Source organism: Pseudophryne corroboree, chromosome 3 (assembly GCF_028390025.1).
Source record: "Pseudophryne corroboree isolate aPseCor3 chromosome 3, aPseCor3.hap2, whole genome shotgun sequence".
Taxonomy (NCBI): Eukaryota; Metazoa; Chordata; class Amphibia; order Anura; family Myobatrachidae; genus Pseudophryne; species Pseudophryne corroboree.
In genome coordinates, this window is record NC_086446.1 from 632,874,015 (window position 1) to 632,896,265 (window position 22,251).

General features: G+C 43.2%; 1 protein-coding gene across 6 annotated transcripts in view; it reads left to right on the top strand.

The window, feature by feature from the left end:
- The window catches only part of PRKG1 (protein kinase cGMP-dependent 1), a 1,872,748-nt gene that overhangs the window by 951,347 nt on the left and 899,150 nt on the right, over positions 1-22,251 (top strand). For all 6 annotated transcript variants that reach the window (XM_063961733.1, XM_063961735.1, XM_063961737.1 and 3 more), the window contains exon 3: positions 20,118-20,231. In XM_063961733.1, the coding sequence (XP_063817803.1) occupies positions 20,118-20,231 (114 nt within the window). The remainder of the gene's footprint in view (positions 1-20,117; positions 20,232-22,251) is intronic.

A 22,251-nucleotide genomic window follows, 5' to 3' on the forward strand; every position in this document is an offset into this window, starting at 1 on the left:
TGTTTAAATACCGCATTACGGCGTGCGTTCCAGCTCGTGGAACGCACGCCTCACTTCCGCTTCCGCCGGTCCTTCCTATTACACCTTCAGGCCTATCGCGGAGCGTGCGTTCCACAAGATGGAACGCACGCCGCACTTCCGCTTCCGCCGCCTGTTATTACTGTAGTTTCTGGTCCATCCCGGAGCGTGCGTTCCACGACTTGGAACGCACGCTACACTTCCGCTTCCGCCGCTCGTTTGTGATTTCTGGACCTTCACGGAGCGTGTTTTCCACGAACTGGAACGCACGCCATTACACTGCTATGACTCCAGTCAGTGCTTCCGGTTACGAGTGTTCCCTGCATTGGAACGCATAATGCGTTCCACTGATGTCTATTTGGACGGGGGGGAGTTTTAAATGAGGGAAATAACAAGTTTATACAAAAAAGGATAACAATGCACCAAATGCAGTTATTTGCAGGAATAGACATTGAATTGGAATTAGTCAATAAAAGAAAAAGCAATTTGTCATAAAACCATGAGAAACATTTATCACAAAAACCATTTCAGTTCAAAGTCCAGATTTAGTCCCTTAGGGAATAGAGTCCCTATATTATAAATCCATCTCATTTCTGTACGTGCCAGACTCTCTTCCAGATTCCCATTTCGCCAGTGATTTTGCACCATTTTAATACCTATTACTCTCTCCAAGGCATTGCAGTTTTTACTGTGGGTTGTCTTGAAATGATTTGAGACTGAATGATTTTCAAATCCCTTCTTTATGTTTCGGGTGTGTTCTGCCCATCGCTCCTTAAGGGGTCTGGAGGTCCGACCGATGTACTGTAGTTTGCAGCTACATTCCATCAGGTAGATACAATTTTTTGTATTACATGTAATGAAATCGGAGATTTTATACGTATTTCCAGTGGTATTGGACTTGAATTCCTCTATTTTGCTGGGCTGTTTGGTGTGACTCCTACACATCAAACACAAACCGCACCGGTGAAACCCTTTTGTTTTTATTCTGTTGGATTTTTTTGGTGCAATCGCACTCTTTACTAACTTTTGTTTCAAATTCGGTGCTTTTCTATATATAAATTTCGGATTCTGCGGTAAAATTTTCTCTAGAATCGGGTCTCTGGTTAACAGGTGCCAATGTTTTTTTACAATTGATTCCATCTCCTTATGTTGACCATTAAACGTTGTTATGAATGGTAACGTGTATGCATCTTCTTGAACTAAAAAATTTACTTCTATTTTGTTAATATTGAATACCAGGGAGATATTAAAATCATTTTCATTAAGAGATTCACAGAAGGATTTAAGAGTTTCTTCGTCTCCCTCCCAGATAAAAATAATGTCATCAATAAAACGATACATATATATATAGAAAAGCACCGAATTTGAAACAAAAGTTAGTAAAGAGTGCGATTGCACCAAAAAAATCCAACAGAATAAAAACAAAAGGGTTTCACCGGTGCGGTTTGTGTTTGATGTGTAGGAGTCACACCAAACAGCCCAGCAAAATAGAGGAATTCAAGTCCAATACCACTGGAAATACGTATAAAATCTCCGATTTCATTACATGTAATACAAAAAATTGTATCTACCTGATGGAATGTAGCTGCAAACTACAGTACATCGGTCGGACCTCCAGACCCCTTAAGGAGCGATGGGCAGAACACACCCGAAACATAAAGAAGGGATTTGAAAATCATTCAGTCTCAAATCATTTCAAGACAACCCACAGTAAAAACTGCAATGCCTTGGAGAGAGTAATAGGTATTAAAATGGTGCAAAATCACTGGCGAAATGGGAATCTGGAAGAGAGTCTGGCACGTACAGAAATGAGATGGATTTATAATATAGGGACTCTATTCCCTAAGGGACTAAATCTGGACTTTGAACTGAAATGGTTTTTGTGATAAATGTTTCTCATGGTTTTATGACAAATTGCTTTTTCTTTTATTGACTAATTCCAATTCAATGTCTATTCCTGCAAATAACTGCATTTGGTGCATTGTTATCCTTTTTTGTATAAACTTGTTATTTCCCTCATTTAAAACTCCCCCCCGTCCAAATAGACATCAGTGGAACGCATTATGCGTTCCAATGCAGGGAACACTCGTAACCGGAAGCACTGACTGGAGTCATAGCAGTGTAATGGCGTGCGTTCCAGTTCGTGGAAAACACGCTCCGTGAAGGTCCAGAAATCACAAACGAGCGGCGGAAGCGGAAGTGTAGCGTGCGTTCCAAGTCGTGGAACGCACGCTCCGGGATGGACCAGAAACTACAGTAATAACAGGCGGCGGAAGCGGAAGTGCGGCGTGCGTTCCATCTTGTGGAACGCACGCTCCGCGATAGGCCTGAAGGTGTAATAGGAAGGACCGGCGGAAGCGGAAGTGAGGCGTGCGTTCCACGAGCTGGAACGCACGCCGTAATGCGGTATTTAAACACCTTAAAAACCACTTTTGGGGAATAAAAAACAGAATTTTCTAGTTTCCACCACACCAAGACCCACCCAATAATCATAATGACCAGAAATAAGAGATTTATATCATATAATTTATGAGAGAAATCCTAATTGCTGCCAGGTCCAGTCTGAACCAATCATATCACAGCACTGGGTTTAAATATTCCCAGTTCTCCATTCCACCACACACCTTGAGAAAGGCTCCTTGAGAGCAGAAACGCGTTGGTGCTGTGGGACAGACTGCGACAGATCCAGCAATATTGAGAACACCAAGGATTACCACGGCGAGAGGAGGAACAGTACTGACATCCCGGGAGGTACCTGTTCATAACCTCACAAAACGCTTGAGGGTAACCATTGCTTGGGGACCCCACATATTCTGGTACGCACTAACTGCCCACTGAAAGTTGGTGGAATTTTTTTACTACAGAATTTTACATTGTATCTTGATTATTTTATTACTGTATATTATTCATGTGCTGCTAAAAACGTACAACCTATTAAAAAAACTGTACTTCACTATATTTCCCCATTTTCCATTTTTTTGAGGGAATGAAGAGGAACCCTGTTCCATTTTAAAAGGTTGAAATCTCCACATACAAACACTATATTGGAACTATTCCCATTGCCCCGGGGTGCGCCCATCTGCATCTTTGTAAATTGTCCAGAAACGTTCTTTGGAAGTGGGGGTGACCACTTCAGCGGACGGTGCAGCACTATTGTTTTGAAGCGCTGGTGGAAAAAACATTTTTAAACACTGTATGTAAGTGTAAAAATAAATCTGCTCTACCTTGACAATTCAGCAGCCTCATTCATTCACTTTATACATGTCAACTTTTCTCTGGGAGAACCCAAAAGTGTCAGCTCCAGGTGGGGGGCATGGTACCAAAAATTGCAACATTTTGGCACTGCCATGCAAGGTACAATAATGCAATTGTTTAGCTCTATGCCTCATGGGGTAGGTTCATGACGATGACATCTGCTGTAAATTGGGTGATCCCTTGGAATGCTCAGAGGCAGGAATTACAGTAGGAGGCTAATTTACTGTCATAGAGCTCTCCATAATTAGAGAATCTGTTGGAAATCTCGTTAGAGTAGGCAAGTAGATTCAGTTGCAGGTGAGATAGGAAGATACTGACATCATGACGTTTGCATACATTGAGTCCTGTCTTTCCATGCTCTGTTCTTGGCATAGGAAACCTGGATAAACTCAGATTTATTTTAGCACACTTGCATAATTCAAAAGGCACTATGTAAGCATAAAATTATTTCCAACGTGACAATTGGCCGTGGCAGCAGGGCAATCCCTTACACCTGCTGATTGCATGTCTCTTTACATATGTTTACACCTGCGCTCACATTTATATGTATTTTTAGTAATTACATCCAGATGAATAGAGTAAAAGAAGACTATTATTTCCTGTTATACACTGTAGGGCCTTTTTCTATGGCAATGACACTAGTGCTCTAACATCAACAATGCTCCTGGTAATTGGATTTATCCTCTATTTATTGTTGGCGGCTATAGAACCAACCATCTCAGTTTCATCCTTGAATCCTCTGCTTTCAATAAGTGCAACTGGGCTCCCAGAGAATATACAGAATCCATGTTGTATAAGATCTGTAAATCATATGCTTGTTAATAAAACACATTTTAAAACATAATGCATTTAATGGAGCTGCGTATTGTGTTCAGATTGTCACCTAAATCAGTGCAAATAAAATATGTAACATCCAAGAGTTGGACCTCTGTTGGTTTCCAATGGGTGGCACTTGATATGCCGCCTGTCGGGATCCCAGCGCTCAGCATACTGGTGCCGGAATCCTGACAGACTGTATACCGACAACTATTCTCCCTCTTGGGGTGTCCACGACACCCCTGGAGGAAGAATAAATAGCATGGCGTTCATAGTGCACCATCGGTGCCCACGGCATGGAGTGCGCAGCGAGCCCGCAAGGGGCTCTTTTTCGCTCGCCCCGCTGCCGGCATACCGGCGGTTGGGATCCCAGCGCTGGTATGCTGGGCGCCGGGATCCCGAGCACCGGCATACCGTAGTAGATCCATTTCCAACAACTGTTAATTTACCAGGACAGACTTAGGGCATAGTCCCAGTTCTGGGTCATTGGCAGTGTCTTATCATTTATTCACTCTTAACTTCTATTTAAATGTGATCTCGGGCTACAGGAGTTCACTGCACTACCAAAAATGTAGCATTCACAGCCAATGATAAATCATTCTGAGGATCTCTGGGTTCCCTGTGCTTCATATTACTATGCAAATGATGAGGGCAGTGAGTGATGTGACCTAACTGCTGCTCGTAAGCAAAGTGTTGGTGTTTAGAAATGAAATCATTTTGGTGGGGGGACTGTTGTGTATGAAAAATGGTTGTAAAGGGATTATAGCCTAGAGATCAGGACATGGGTGCTTGAGTTTTCATCAGCTGAATCTGCCTGCTGTAGCTCCACTACTAATGAGATTATATAAGGCTCATAATGACATTTTATATTTACATAATAAGTCATAATTCACAACTGTAATTCATCCATGATCATAAAGATTAGCCCCTGTGTCACCACAAAACCCAGCAGCCCATGCATATGTGGGTGTTAGATGCATCAGCACAAAACTTGTCTCACTAACTATCTGATGGAAACTATTAAACACAAAGTTCTGCCACCACTAATATCTAGGTCAAGAGCTGACACTTTAGAAAGTCTACAATTACTCCTAAAATGTGCTAACACTTTAACTTAATCAGATAAACCAAATAATTCTTCCAATAAATGCATATCTGTCTTGTGAACTGCCTAAGAGCCTGATTCAGGGATGTACGTTAATCCATTGATACAGGCACATCTCCCATGTTTTACAGTCTGTGTCTGCGCAGGACCCATTCTGCAAATGTGCAGAACAGGTTCTGTGATACCGCACGCAGTTCCTCCAAGCCTCTGCCTGATTGACAGGCAGAGTCATTTGGTGGAAGTGCGGGGGCATTCCTGGGCAGCGTTCTCAGAAATGAGGGCATGTTGCCCACATTCTCTAGGAGGGAAGAGCCAGGGATCTGTGTGTCATCACACAATCTTCCTGGCCTCACAGCTTCCACTTCCTTTGCTCAGCTGAGTAAACTGGATCTTACTCAGCTAGACTTTTGCATGGAACATGGTCGCCATGTTGAATCCCAGCTTGTGACGTTGGTTGCAGTGCTGAGATCGCAGCTACTGTACATGCAGGAGGCATCTGTTCTACTGAGACTTCATGCCCCTCCTGGAGATCAGATGCAGCATTGCCTTTTCGTCCATTTCTAAATCGGGCCCTAAGAGCACAAAGACAGACCATTATTAATTGTGATTTAATATGACAAAACCATAATTCTTATTGTTAGAAATTCTAATAAATTGACATACATAATAATAAAGCAAAACATTTTATAACAATGGAAGAATGTGAACTCTTGGCTGGGGAAAGGCTTACTTACAATATACATAGTATTATTGTCTGCACATTTATATATAAAACATGGGTTATTTATTCTTAAGGGAGATATATCATCGCAATAAGTAATCCACCAATGGCAGTCAAGACAGTACTGAGCTAAATGAACACCAAACACCAAAATGTTGGCATCCATGCATCTGATTAAATCTGAAATTATGGGATGTAATAGCATCTTATTTGCCAGAAGTATAGGGGTGTGGCCACAAAATAATACCAATTCATAAAACGGTGCACAGTAGTCTCCATTATTCAAATTACGCCGCACAGTAGCACCACTACACCAGGTAGAGACCCTTTGACACCTTACGGCGGACAGATTCCTCTTTTTACACATTACAGCAGACAGCGTCCCCTTTTTACACATTACGGCAGACAGTGTCCCCCTTTTTTACACATAACGGCAGACAGCGTGCCCTTTTTACACATAACGGCAGACAGCGTGCACTTTTTACACATAACGGCAGACAGCGTGCACTTTTTACACATAACGGCAGACAGCGTCCCCTTTTTACACATAACGGCAGACAGCGTGCCCTTGTTACACATAGCGGCAGACAGCGTACACTTTTTTCACATAACGGCAGACAGCGTGCCCTTGTTAAACATAGTGGCAGACAGCGTACACTTTTTTCACATAACGGCAGACAGCGTGCCCTTGTTACACATTACGGCAGGCAGATTCCCCCTTTTTACACATTGCGGCAGACAGCGTTTCCTTGTTACACATAGCGGCAGACAGCGTACACTTTTTTCACATAACGGCAGACAGCGTGCCCTTGTTACACATTACGGCAGGCAGATTCCCCCTTTTTACACATTGCGGCAGACAGCATGTCCTTGTTACACATAGCGGCAGGCAGATTCCCCCTTTTTACACATTGCGGCAAGCAGATTCCCCCTTTTTACACATTGCGGCAGGCAGATTCCCCGTTTTTACACATTACGGCAGGCAGATTCCCCATTTTTACACATAGCGGCAGGCAGATTCCCCATTTTTACACATTGCGGCAGGCAGATTCCTCGTTTTTACACATTGCGGCAGGCAGATTCCCCGTTTTTACACATTGCGGCAGGCAGATTCCCCATTTTTACACATTGCGGCAGGCAGATTCCCCATTTTTACACATTGCGGAAAGCAGATTCCCCATTTTTACACATAGCGGCAGGCAGATTCACCATTTTTACACATTGCGGCAGGCAGATTCCCCATTTTTACACATTGCGGCAGGCAGATTCCCCGTTTTTAAACATTGCGGCACACAGTCCCCCTTTTTTGTAGGAAAGAAAGAAAAAAAGAAAGAAAGAAAGACAGAAAGAAGAATTATACTTACCCTCTCCGCTGGCTCAGGCTCCTCGGTGCAGCTTCTGACGATTCCCGGGCAGTAGAGAATGAGGAGGAGGGAGGTGGAGGGAGGTGGAGGCAGTTCTCGGAAGACAGCCTATAGTGAAGCAGAGGGGCAGCAGCAGCAGCGCCTCCACCAGTAACAAAGCGCTGCTCCGGCTCCCTCCTTCACCTCCCTCCTCCTCCTTCCCCCGTCCGTGCCGCTGCTCCTCTCCTCTGTGGGCGGCTGTGCGCTGCGGGCAGCGGTTGCCCGCAGCGCACAGCGGCATGTGATGAGTCAATTCGACTCATTACATGCTTGGGCCCCTGGACAGAGGCGGGCCCAGAGCCGGATCAAGAGGGGGGTCCCGGGGATAAGTACCCCGGGCCCCCTTTTTTAAAAGGGCCCCCCGCCGCCGCCATTGATCGGATCTCTGGTCCGATCAGCGGTATTGCACTGCGCTCCCGTTCCCCGCTCCCAGGAGCCGGCGCGGCATCGGCGTCACATACAGGGCAGCTAATCGATTGCTGTCCCTGGCGGCTCCCGGGAGGCTCCCCACTGCAGTCTGCAGTGCAACGAAAGGCTGGTACAGGGAGACAGAGGGAAGGACAGCTGAGCGTCGGCTCAGCTGTCCAATTATCTGAGGAGCAGCAGCCTGCGGCTCAGTCATTGGCTGGGCGCGCAGGCTGCAGCGAAGAAGGAGCACACATCGCATGGAGGCAGCCAGCACCCAGCCAGCTCTTCTATACAGTTGTACTGTATATTATCTGAGCAGCCTACCAGGAGCAAATTTCTCAAAAACGTAAGGCTGGCTGTATTATTATGTACAGGGTTTATATATATATATATATATATATATAAACATATATATATATATATATATATATAAAAACATATACATACAGGAAGAAAACAGCGGCAGTCTGATGGTTTTGTTCAAATAGTTCAATGTATTCATTTTTTTGTACCACTGTTTTCTTCCTGTTGCACTAATTACAGTAGGCACCAGTGGCATTTGCTCCTTTATTGGAGTGCCAGGCCATCCATTCCTATGTATGTACTATATATATATATATATATATATATATATATATGTATATGTATATATATATATACTGACGAAGTCTGATGACGAAACGCGTATGGGCGTGGTCTGTTGCAAGGACTCCGAACTAAGAACGCTGATTTCACTGTGGGGTAATTCTCGTATCTATTATACAAGCGGTGGTTTAACCGCCTTTTACAGTACGGGTTTTCACTGGCTGTATCGATGTGGAAGTTTTGAATAAAACTATTAAACACTTTTAATGCACTATTGGCGCCCCCTGCATTTCTACTTTCTTGGCATATATATATATATATATATATATATAAAAGGAAAAAGGATTCTAGTGGGAGCCAATTTGCCTTTAAGATAATTTTAAAAATTATTTATTCATGTACATACTGACATTTACAACTTAAATATCCATCAAATAAGTACAGATTACTAAAAAATTCTATATAATGGTATAACAAGTATAAAAATCTTTCAATTTAAGAGGGGATTTTACAGTCAGGTGGTCACAATCAGAATTTTGAAGGAATATATCTCCAACCAGAAGTTTGTGGTGAAGGCTTTTGTCCGAAATCACGAAACCCAACGCGTTTCGTCCGTTAGGACTTCATCAGGGGTTAACAATCAATTTTTTTGATAGATTGGGTTACCAAATTTTTTTGACAGGTTAGGGCTCAATGTTATATCCAGTCTCAAGTACGTTTTCAATTTATTTGGTATCTAAATAGATTTCATCATAATATAGAATGACATTTTTTCAAAATTAGTTGAAGTTATATTCCCTAATTTTTTCAGGGATAATGAAAACTTTATAGTCCACCACGACTTCAATAGATTTCACCAAGTTATTTTACTAGATGCCCAATCCTGAATAATGCAGTACCTCTTTAATGGGACCTCTTTAATGGGACACAACCTCCTCACAGGATCACCACCGCACTAACAACGTGCGGTGGTGATCCTGTGAGGAGGTTGTGTCCCATTAAAGAGGTACTGCATTATTCAGGATTGGGCATCTAGTAAAATAACTTGGTGAAATCTATTGAAGTCGTGGTGGACTATAAAGTTTTCATTATCCCTGAAAAAATTAGGGAATATAACTTCAACTAATTTTGAAAAAATGTCATTCTATATTATGATGAAATCTATTTAGATACCAAATAAATTGAAAACGTACTTGAGACTGGATATAACATTGAGCCCTAACCTGTCAAAAAAATTTGGTAACCCAATCTATCAAAAAAATTGATTGTTAACCCCTGATGAAGTCCTAACGGACGAAACGCGTTGGGTTTCGTGATTTCGGACAAAAGCCTTCACCACAAACTTCTGGTTGGAGATATATTCCTTCAAAATTCTGATTGTGACCACCTGACTGTAAAATCCCCTCTTAAATTGAAAGATTTTTATACTTGTTATACCATTATATAGAATTTTTTAGTAATCTGTACTTATTTGATGGATATTTAAGTTGTAAATGTCAGTATGTACATGAATAAATAATTTTTAAAATTATCTTAAAGGCAAATTGGCTCCCACTAGAATCCTTTTTCCTTTTATATGTATCCCATATACCTTATCTGACAGAAGGTATTTCTTAGTGGTTGGAGACTTATGGTACAGCGCATAAAAGGTTACCTTTTATTCAATATATATATATATATATAAAAGTTAGTTGAGGGCACTTGAATAATTATTATAGAAAAATCAATTTTACTAGCACCACACAAATGGCCTCGTTAATCCTGTTTGTATTCATCATATGGCAAGCATATTAAGAGCCTAATTCAGTAAGGATTGCAAATTCTGCAAATTAGCAAAATTTGCGATCCTTTTCCTAGCATGCTGACCACCGCCTCCCGCCTTTATGAAGCAAAAATTGCGATCGCTTCGCAATTTCTGCTTCATTGTAGAAATTAGTGAAGCTTCATGCCAGCGCAGCTGCCGTGATTACGCCCCCGACATGCCCTCCTGCCCCCGTTCACGCCGCACTGCCCCCGCTCCATCTCCTCCCTGGAAACTAAATTTTAGGGCCCCCCTGTCTTATGTACCCCAGGCCCCCCGAAGCCTTAATCCAGCTCTGGGCGGGCCCCAGTGCAACGCACTGCTTGCACTGGCGGTAGTTCTGCCTCTGGTTGGTACTGTATGTTCTATAAATGTTGGCTACAGTATGTCAGTCATGTTTCTTTGCATTTTATGTATTCTTGACTTAATCAACAAGTGTACTAGACTTCTGCTGGTTCCAGTAAATAATATTTAAAGGTTTGCTGAATCCCTGTCATAGTCCTGGCATTCATCACACAGAATCAAGCAACTGTTGTGTACTGAACATGGGTGCAGGGCTGGTTCCTGGGCTTCTGGCGCCCCGGGTGGCATTAGGGGGCGTGGCTTCGTACAGGGGGCGTGGTCATTTACTCCCCCCGTACAGACTGAAATGATGTGCGGTGCGTGATGACGTCATCGCGCACCGCACAGTAAAGGACCTCTCCACGAAGGGGAACTGCCGTGTCACAAGCAGTGTCACCAACCCAGCAATATGCCGGGTTGGTGAGTGTGCGGTGGGAAAGGGGGCTCTGATGCGGGTCGCAGCCGAGTAGCACCCGTGTCAGGCTCCCGGCTGCGACCCGCATCACTAGTGGAAAAGGGGTATAAGCTAGCATCAAAGTACATACATATTCACATTAGCTTATACGTGATCTCAAATATAATTCTCTTAGGGGAATATTCATCATTACTTAATTTCTACAAAAGTAGCTGAAAATGAACGTTTTCACCTACAGTACTTTTGTAAAAATTAAGTTTAGGGTCCATTCATCATGATGGTAACGCAGGAGATATCACAGATATCTCCTGATTGCCTTTCTCTCCCGAGCTGCATGTGGATCTCATTCATCAAACGCCGAAAATACAATATTTTCGGAGCTTGACTGCGGAAGCATTCGCCTCCTACAGATGGCGAATGCTCACTCACCCCATCTGCTTACCTATGGGAATCAGCTTCGGCTTGCTATCCCTGATGAATTTTTTCGTAGCAGTGAAAAAAATTGTGGAGACACTGAGTTTTGCATTATTGCTCTGGTGCAAGTCAGAATGTTAAGCATTGGGGGATACTCAGCCCCCAATAATTAACATGATGAATATGCCCCTTAGACCTTTCATTTGGGCAATTCCATATTCTTCTGTATATGGAGCAAGTGATACTCCTCTTCGGGTTCCAGCCCTTACAAATGTGACTTCTGCCAGGTCTGGCTACTACTATCCTGAGTTTGAATCTGAATTAGAGCCCACTAAGCAATCTAAAATTCCATTTCAAGTCAATGGAGGGAATGTAATAGGGCAGCAGTTCACAAACTCAGTCCTCAAGGCACCCAACCTGTCCAGGTTTTAAGGATATACATGTTGAGCACAGGTGACTTAATTAGTACCTTAAACATTTTGATTATCTGTACTCAGCCCAGAGGCAGAACTCTGGGAGGCAACGGAGTCATCTGCCGCCGGGCTCCTGCTCTGAAAGGGGGCACCTCTCCTCCCATTCTGTGACACCATTGAATTAAGTTAATTGATAGCTGCCACTGTCTTTTCAGTGACCGACTTCCTCACTGGTCCCTGCACCTTACAAATTACACCCTTTTCATTATACTGTAGATACACATTTTACAAGTGTCATACCCAGGATTAGAAACCACAACCTATTACACTGGAAGCAGACACCTTACTGATGAAGCTATTTGCTCCTGTATAGGAAATATGAGAATTTTAACTATATGATGATACTTCTCTGACAATTACACGTAACTTCATAAAGTTAGAATTCTCATGCTTCCTCTACAGGAGCAAATAGCTCCATCAGTAAAGTGTCTGCTGTCAGTGTAACAGGTCATGGGTTCTAATCCTGGGTATGACTGCTAAGAAATGTGTGATTTTAAATAAAAGACAATTAAATGTATAAGTACAGAATATAATTTTTTTTCAGAACACTCCACACACACACACACACACACACACACACACACACACACACACACACACACACACACACACACACACACACACACGCGCACACACGCACATCTACATACATATATTTATCTTAATATAGTTAAACGGGGTGCACCATTATTTATCTTGCCTCCGGGCAACTGGGACGAACTTACGCCACTGACTCAGCCATAGATATCATTGAAGCCTGGACTGTGGGTGCCTTGAGGGCCGGGTTAGGGAACCCCTGTAATAGGGTATAAGTGCGTATAAGTGCTTGTGTTTTTGATAATTTTGCAGCACAATTTAAAAATGGTAATACTAATATTTAAAAGGTAAAAAGCTGGTTTGTTTTGCTTTTGAAAAAAAATTATATAGTTCTATAAATGATATGGTACAAAAAATCTACTCTTTTACAAACTCGTACCCTAACAAGTTACAGGATAAAAGAGATTAAAGGAACTCAGGACAACGCAACTTTAAACCTGTCATTGGCCCCACTTGTTTTTCTATGGCAATAATAATAATACCTGCTGAAAAATATAAGATCATACTCTCTTTGGCATTATTATGACATGTGCTCTACAGCCAAAATAGTACATTTGGTGTAAATAAGTATATTATACTGTCCCCACTGCGCTTCTCCATAGGGATGCCCTAACACTTCTCTTTGTTCTTATGACTTGTCTTTCTTGATAACCATGTGTGTGGTATTACCAGCCAGATAAGACTGACTCACTCATTTTGGAGATTAAGTACAGAATAGAAAGATGGGAATTAAATAATAGCTATAGGTCAAAGTAATTTCCCCTCTTGCAAATAACTGTCATGCAGAATCTTCATGGCTTAAATCTGAAAGAATTCCACATAAAATATCATCCGTCTTTCTTTGTAAGAAGATATAATAATAATAATAATGCTTTCAATAAACTGTTATTTTAGTTCTCTTAATTATTTGGTCTATTCATTCTTTAATATGGAACTGTCTCCCTTAACATTTTTTTTTGTTGATGTTTGGTCACTCATTTCTATAGCAATGTTTAGTTTCATAATCTTCTTAGACCTCATCCACAGTATTTTGCACACTTTCCGCAAGTATCCTGCAGTTGTGTATCTTGGAAATCCCAAGTGGATGCAAATGGTACTGCAGGTGGCGGTAAAACTCTTGTGGCACAATCCAGTGATCCCTGCACAGATAGGGCCTTATCGACTATCTCAATGGTGGTCATTCCGAGTTGTTCGCTCACTGCTATTTTTAGCAGAATTGCTAATAGGCTAAAATCCGGCAGTTCTGCGCATGCGTATGCACAGCAGGGTGCACGTGCTAAGCAATTTTACACAAAACTATGCTATTTTACTCACGGGCGAACAAAGCTTTTCAATCGCTCTGCTGATCGTAGTGTGATTGACAGGAAGTGGGTGTTTCTGGGCGGAAGCTGGCCGTTTTCAGGGAGTGTGCTAAAAAACACAGGCGTGCCAGGGAGTGGCTGGAGAAACAGAGGAGTGGCTGGCCGGACGCAGGTCGTGTTTGTGACGTCAAACCAGGAACTAAACGGACTGAGGTGATCGCAATCTAGGAGTAGGTCTGGAGCTACTCAGAAACTGCAGGGAATTATTTAGTAGCAGTTTTGCTAATCTTACATTAGCAATTCCGCTATGCTAAGATACACTCCCAGAGGGCGCGACCTAGCGTGTGCAATGCTGCTAAAAGCAGCTAGCGAGCGAACTACTCGGAATGAGGGCCAATGTGTGTTAAAGAACCTGTGCTCCATCTTTACATAATATAAATAGATGTCTTTTCATTTTTTAACCCACAGTCAACTAGACAAATCATTATTTAATGATTTGTAGACATTAATGTAATTTTTATATAGAATTTAATATTTAAAAATAATGAAATAATATTATTATATTAATGTGATCAGCTTGATTGCTGCCTGAAGGCTGTAGTATAAACCATCTTGATGGCCACTTTCTTATGGCCACAAGCTCCAAGGCCAGATTAAGGTTTAACAATCAAAAATTTACAAAATTATATTCTAGTGATTTTATTAAAAAGTATAATGTGTAAGTACTCCCAGTACCGCAAATGCCACTTGGAAGCTCCAATTCACATTATGCCACAGTGCCTACAAACTGGTGTTGTAGATATGTATGGGAGCCCCTGGGCAATTGCCCCGACTGCACTGTTGTTACTCAAGCACTGTCTGCCTCCTCACTCACAGAGCAAGTTGCTCTATGAGTATGGAGGCAGAGATGCCTGAGAGCTTGGAATCGCAGCCACCCAAAGTGCTCATGGGAAAGGTGTGTTATGGAGAGTGATCAGCCCCCCTCCTCCCCACATACCTCTGGGTCTGGCACTGAGTAGGCAGTGCAGGCGGGGGCAAGGGTGCACAGGCACACACTAAACACTGCAGCTGTGTAAACGGCTATGTGCTGTGAACCAGTGCACATACTGTACTGTAGTTTATAGGGGTTGGGTATGCTACACCAGTAGTCGGGATGCCGGCGGTCACATCACCGACACCGGTATCCCGACATTGAAGGTCTCGAAGGCGGAGGGGGTAAGTATTGTTACCCCTCCCACTTTCCCACTCTAACCCTCCGGGGGTGAGGGGGTGGTGGCTAGGGCTAAGCCTCGGGGGGTTGTAGCTAGGGCTACAGCCCCCTTAGTGCCTAACACTACCCCCCCTTGCGTGTAACCCTAACATACTCCCTGGTACTTACCTTGGGATGTTGGTGGTCGATCTCCCAGCGCAGGTCTCCTCAGTGATGTTGGGATTCCGGCATTGGTCACATGACTGCCAGTGCCAAACCGTCCATTGGGATGCTGACTGCATCATGTTTATAGAAAGGGGTTTAATTGACAATCTATTGTGTGTAAACAGTACATTTGAAGCTACAGTTCACTTATCATTGATCTGATCTTAGTTTCAATATTCAATAAAATTATTTAAAAATGATATATGCTATATTGTCACTGGCATATTTATAATGGATGCAGTGTGTGGGGTGCACACAGGCTCCTGTGGTCCAGGGGGTTCCACACTGCACACACCCGTCACCCATTATTTGTAACACTTACCCTCCAGAGTCCCGCAGGAAAGCAGCAGCTCTGCAGGAATCACTGGGAAAATGTCCCCGTGTTTTGCGCATACGCAATAGGAAAGTCACTGGGAAAATAGCCACCGCGCCATTTTCTCAGAGATCTGTGCATGCGCTCTAGTGCCTAGAGTCACATTGCTGTCACCAGCCTGACGTAGCCTGCACACAGGCCTCCTCCTCTCTAGATACGACCCTGTATATTGGGGGTAATTCCAAGTTGATCGCAGTAGGATTTTTGTTAGCAGTTGGGCAAAACCATGTGCACTGCAGGGGAGGCAGATATAACATGTGCAGAGAGAGTTAGATTTGGGTGTGGTGTGTTCAATCTGCAATCTAATTTGCAGTGTAAAAATAAAGCAGCCAGTATTTACCCTGCACAGAAATAAAATAACCCACCCAAATCAAACTCTCTCTGCACATGTTATATCTGCCTCCCCTGCAGTGCACATGGTTTTGCCCAATTGCTATCAAAAATCCTGCTGCGATCAACTTGGAATTACCCCCCATTGTATTTAATATTAATAGTGAACAGGCTGTTATATTTTGTGAGGGTTTTGTTTAATTATTTCAATGAACACTCACATATTGTACGCTGCATATGCCAATGAAGAAATATGAGCTTTCACCTTAATTGACATATTTAGACTTTACAAAACTTTACTTTTCAGCAATCTGCAATGGCATGAAGACCCATTATGACTATAACACAGAAGACCCGCAGAGTCACTTGTGGGCTGTTTATCTTGACACAAGTTCCAATTAGCTGCAGTGGTGATACTAAACTGTGGTTTTTAATGATGAGCTAAGGGACAATGCCAGGAGCTGTGCCATATTTAACGTGACAACTTTTAACAGAATTATATTTTATTGCAGTTTAGAGATTGCTGCTGGGGCAATATATGCCTCCTATTCCTACAATATATGTGTCCAAGGAGGACAAGATTAATGCTGCCAAAGCGCTGCTGGTTTTATTAATGTGTAGAGGACAAAGAAAACCATGTTTAGCAGTGTTTGTACTTAACTCACAGGAATTGCCCGGTGTCATAGAAAATCATCAAATCAAATGAGGTTAAAACCGCACTTAGCTGATAGACCCTTTGTTATAATACATACATAAAGTATATTTGTATATTTTCTTATGTTCTTGCTTCTGTTTGTATTTAAATGCAGTTATTAAAACTGGTGCACAGGTGATAGGTCCCATCATCTGCGATGGATTGGGGCAATTCCCCAATCTCCAGGCACCAGGATCAAGGAATCTGGAAACCCAACAGCTGTTTATCATGAGGGTATTTTTGCAGGATGCGGTCAGGATCCCGCAACCTTTACTCTACAGGACAGACTGGATTGGGTTTCAAAAACTATTTAATGGTCTATTTATTAAAAACATGATATAACTGAAAATAAGTATTGCCATACAGATTTTAGTTGTACCACCGTTCACCTTTCCAGGGCTCCTTCCGGAACACTGATAAAAACCCCAGTTTCTACTCCTCACTGGCAACTTAACACATGCGAATTGAGCTGTGACCCATAGGGGTACAGGGTAATATAAAATTGTTATCACTGCTTCATAAATTACCACTAAATCAGGATAATACTCTTGTTTAATAAACCAATATAAGTAAAGTAGAATTTTATAGTGCAAATGCCATATAATAAATATAATGTGTGGCATGAAGTATAGATATAGCAAACCTGAGGCAATTCTATTTTTGAAGCTTGTTCACTTTTGCCTAAAATCCTCATTTCAACTTTACCTTGCACTTGACATTATCAGTGTCGCTCAGTTTAACCAGCAGGCTGTCCTAGATGGTGTCTAAGGAGCATGTCTAGCATTTATTAGAATAATATAGAGTCTGATGCAGAGGTGGATGCAATGCCATTGCAGAGTAGAGCAATTATATGTGTACAGCACGTGTCACATGAGTCAGACTGCACATGCGCTGTGAGCCTGTGATTGATTACTGACGTTGGTCGCAGTAAGAGTTTGCACACAAAGTGATTGGCAGTCATCGGGGTAATGGTGGTATGGCTAGTCAAACGCAGGTGTGTCACAAGTGTTTTGTGGGCGTGTCACAGAATGTAGTGGGCATCCTGATGGATGGTGCATCTTCCTACGTAAGCAATAGAATACAGACACAGCCAGTGGGCGCCTCTGAACAAATCTCAGTAGCTGCGGAATTTGCAACTGCGTCCACCTCTGGAACAAGCCTATAGTCCTTTTTAGGATAATTATTCTATTATTACCAGTTATTTATATAGCGCACGCGTTTAGCGCTTTCCAGAGAATATTCTGTCTCAATGGAGTTTACAATCTATATTCCCTGCCACATGCTCACACTTACACACTAGGGTTATTTTTTATTTTGGGAGCCAATTAACCTACCAGTATATTTTTGAATTGTGGGAGGAAACTGGAGTACCCGGAGGAAACCCACGCAAGTACGGGGAGAATATACAAACTCCACACAGTTAGGGCCGTGGTGGGAATTGAATTCATGACATCAGTGCTGTGAGGCAGTAATACTAAACCTGCAAGCTGCCTCACAGAAGATGCATCTAATCAGCAATTAACCACTAATCAACCAATGTCCTTAATATTTCAAAATTAAATTACCCAATTACAATATCTGAACTAAAAATAAAGACTGATCATGTTATGGGGTAGAAATAAAGAGTAAATGAGCTCTGCATTGGGAAAATTCTGAATAAGTTCTAGTATGGAGTGCTGTAATCTGACCTTTTCACCTATTAGCCCCACACACGAAGGAGCTGCAGAATTACCCCACACATGGAGGAGCTGCAGAATTATCCCACACATGGAGGAGCTGCAGAATTACCCCACACATGGAGGAGCTGTAGAATAGGAGCTGCAGAATTACCCCACACATGGAGGAGCTGCAGAATTACCCCACACATGGAGGAGCTGTAGAATAGGAGCTGCAGAATTACCCCACACATGGAGGAGCTGTAGAATAGGAGCTTCAGAATTACCCCACACATGGAGGAACTGTAGAATAGGAGCTGCAGAATTACCCCACACATGGAGGAGCTGCAGAATTACCCCACACATGGAGGAGCTGTAGAATAGGAGCTGCAGAATTACCCCACACATGAAGGAGCTGTAGAATAGGAGCTGCAGAATTATCCCACACATGGAGGAGCTGCAGAATTACCCCACACATGAAGGAGCTGTAGAATAGGAGCTGCAGAATTACCCCACACATGGAGGAGCTGCAGAATTACCCCACACATGGAGGAGCTGCAGAATTACCCCACACATGGAGGAGCTGTAGAATAGGAGCTGCAGAATTACCCCACACATGGAGGAGCTGTAGAATAGGAGCTGCAGAATTACCCCACACATGGAGGAGCTGTAGAATAGGAGCTGCAGAATTACCCCACAAGCAGACAGATAAATGTATTGTCCATTGGGACATGATTAAATGCACAATTCCACCAGTGCTACAGTATACATTGCTAATACTATATCTAATTGTTTTTCAGCTACTCCTGTGAGATAATATTATATATGTATACATAGGTTATATCAGTGATCTCCAACCTTAATTGGGGTGTGAGCTACTTTCGGAAAATAAAACCTCTGTAAGAGCTCCCCCCAATGCACGTGTGTTCCTGTGAAAGTGGATGTGGCCTCACAACTACAAGTAATGCTCCCCACGTAGTGCAAGATACACAAACAATGCCCCCCAGCAGTACCAGATACACAAACAATGCCCCTCAGCAGTGCCAGATACACAAACAATGCTCCTCAGCAGTGCCAGATACACAAACAATGCCCCTCAGCAGTGCCAGATACACAAACAATGCCCCTCAACAGTGCCAGATACACAAACAATGCTCCTCAGCAGTGCCAGATACACAAACAATGCCTCCCAGCAGTGCCAGATACATGTGATGCCCCCCAGCAGTGCCAGATACAATGCCTCCACCAGTGCCAGATACAATGACCCCCACAGTGCCAGATACAGTGCCACCTGCAGTGCCAGATACAGTGCCACCCGCAGTGCCAGATACAATGCCCCCCGCACAGTGCTCACCGCTGCTGGCTTGTTCTACCGCCACCGGTGCTGCTGCTCCTCCTGTATGAGGGACGGAAGGGGAGGAGAGCACAGCGCGCGTCTCTCCTGTGACATCCAGAGAGCGGCTGCGGTGAGGGTCTCTGGCGGCGGCAGGCATTTGAAATATGGTGCTGGTAAGTAAGCCAATCAAAGCTCGCGGTCCGGCAGCCAATCAGGTGCCGCCGCTGCCAGTCCGCGAGCTCTGATTGGCTGACGGCCGGCACCATATTAAAAATGAAGGGAGGAGGAGTGCCACTGCCAGTGATTGGCCAAGCCCGTGCGCTCTGCGAGCTACCGAAAATGCTACGACGAGCTACGGGTTGGCGATCACTGGGTTATATTATATATATAGATTCATGTTATTTCTGTTATTGTTTTATTGTAGTGTACGTAATGTACAAAATGCTGAGAAACGCCCTATTTTCTCTCATTAATACCAGTATCAATTATGATATCTGAAATAAAGTAAAATTAATGATCTAAACACACCAGTAGAACATTGTTATATAGTGAAGAAATGATTCATTATGGAACTGTCTCAAAGATGAGAGGAATACCTGCTTTACCCTTTTAAAATATTCAGCAGTTACTGTACTAATGCCAGCGATGTTTTATTTTGCAGATGGCAAGGTAGAAGTCACAAAAGAAAGTGTGAAGCTATGCACCATGGGACCAGGGAAAGTATTTGGAGAACTTGCTATTCTGTACAACTGCACCCGCACAGCAACCGTCAAAAGTAAGATTGTGCCCTGCTTATTATGTGCACAGTGTGGTCTCTTCCGTACCCTGTTTATTATCTGCACAGTGGGGTCCCTCCTGTACCCTGTAAATATTTAATGTGCTCAAGCAGCAGTAGGAGGAATTTATACAGTGGTTTTTAAATAGATACATTGTTTTAATTTAAAAGTTTGCTTTTAATTGAAAACTTAACTCTTTGAGGTAGATTGAATGATCTAAAGTATTTATACGATTTGATAGTATTGTAGCATTTCTGTACAAACCAGGGTCCTACTGTAAATCAGACCTGATTGCAGCAGCAAATTTGTTAGCTAATGGACAAAACCATGGGGGGTCATTCCGAGTTGTTCGCTCGCAAGCTGCTTTTAGCAGCTTTGCACACGCTAAGCCGCCGCCTACTGGGAGTGAATCTTAGCATAGTAAAATTGCGAACGAAAGATTAGCAGAATTGCGAATAGACACTTCTTAGCAGTTTCTGAGTAGCTCCAGACTTACTCGGCATCTGCAATCAGTTCAGTCAGTGTCGTTCCTGGTTTGACGTCACAAACACACCCAGCGTTCGCCCAGACACTCCTCCGTTTCTCCAGCCACTCCCGCGTTTTTCCCAGAAACGGTAGCGTTTTTTCACACACACCCATAAAACGGCCAGTTTCCGCCCAGAAACACCCACTTCCTGTCAATCACACTCCGATCACCAGAACGAAGAAAAAACCTCGTAATGCCGTGAGTAAAATACCTAACTGCATAGCAAATTTACTTGGCGCAGTCGCACTGCGGACATTGCGCATGCGCATTAGCGACTAATCGCTCCGTTGCGAGAAAAAAATAACGAGCGAACAACTCGGAATGACCCCCTATGTGCGCTTGCAGGTGGGGCAGATATAACATGTGCAGAGAGAGTTCGATATGGGTGGGTTATATTGTTTTTGTGCAGGGTAAATACTAGCTGCTTTATTCTTAAGGTGCAAACACACGGTGAGATTCGGGCTTACCCCGATTCTCACTATATGACAGGGGCTAGGTCGGCATCGCAAGCACATAATAAGTGTGCTTGCGATACTGACTATATGCGATTTTGGCTAAGTGTCAATTTTGACTATCTTTTCTATGAGATAGTCAAAATTGACTTGCCTGCACAGTCTATCTAGGCTTGCGATGCCGACCGCGCATCGGCATCGAATCGGGATCACAAGGTGACTTTCACCTTGCGATCTGCACTAACTTTTCTTATGATTTTGACTATATAGTCAAAATCGTAAGAAAATATCTCACTGTGTGTACACACCATTACACTGCAATTTTGATTTCAGTTTGAACACACCCCACCCAAATCTAACTCTCTGCACGTGTTATATCTGCCTCCCCTGCAGTGCACATGGGCCCTCATTCCGAGTTGTTCGCTCGCAAGCTGCTTTGAGCAGCATTGCACACGCTAAGCCGCCGCCTACTGGGAGTGAATCTTAGCTTAGCAAAATTGCGAACGAAAGATTCGTAATATTGCGAAAAGATTTATCTGTGCAGTTTCTGAGTAGCTCGAGACTTACTCTTCCAGTGCGATTAGTTCAGTGCTTGTCGTTCCTGGTTTGACGTCACAAACACACCCAGCGTTCGCTCAGACACTCCCCCGTTTCTCCAGCCACTCCCGCGTTTTTCCCAGAAGCGGTAGCGTTTTTTCACACACTCCCATAAAACGGCCAGTTTCCGCCCAGAAACACCCACTTCCTGTCAATCACACTCCGATCACCAGAACGAAGAAAAAACCTCGTTATGCAGTGAGTAAAATACCAAACTTCTTAGTAAATTTACTTGGCGCAGTCGCAGTGCGAACATTGCGCATGCGCAATTAGCGGAAAATCGCTGCGATGCAAAGAAAATTACCGAGCGAACAACTCGGAATGAGGGCCATGGTTTTGTCCAGCTGCTAACAAATCTGCTGCTGCGATCAGATCTGAATTAGGCCCCAGATCTGCAGTGACGTGCAGGCAGGGGAGGCAGAGCTTTACCTGTCATACTCCAGT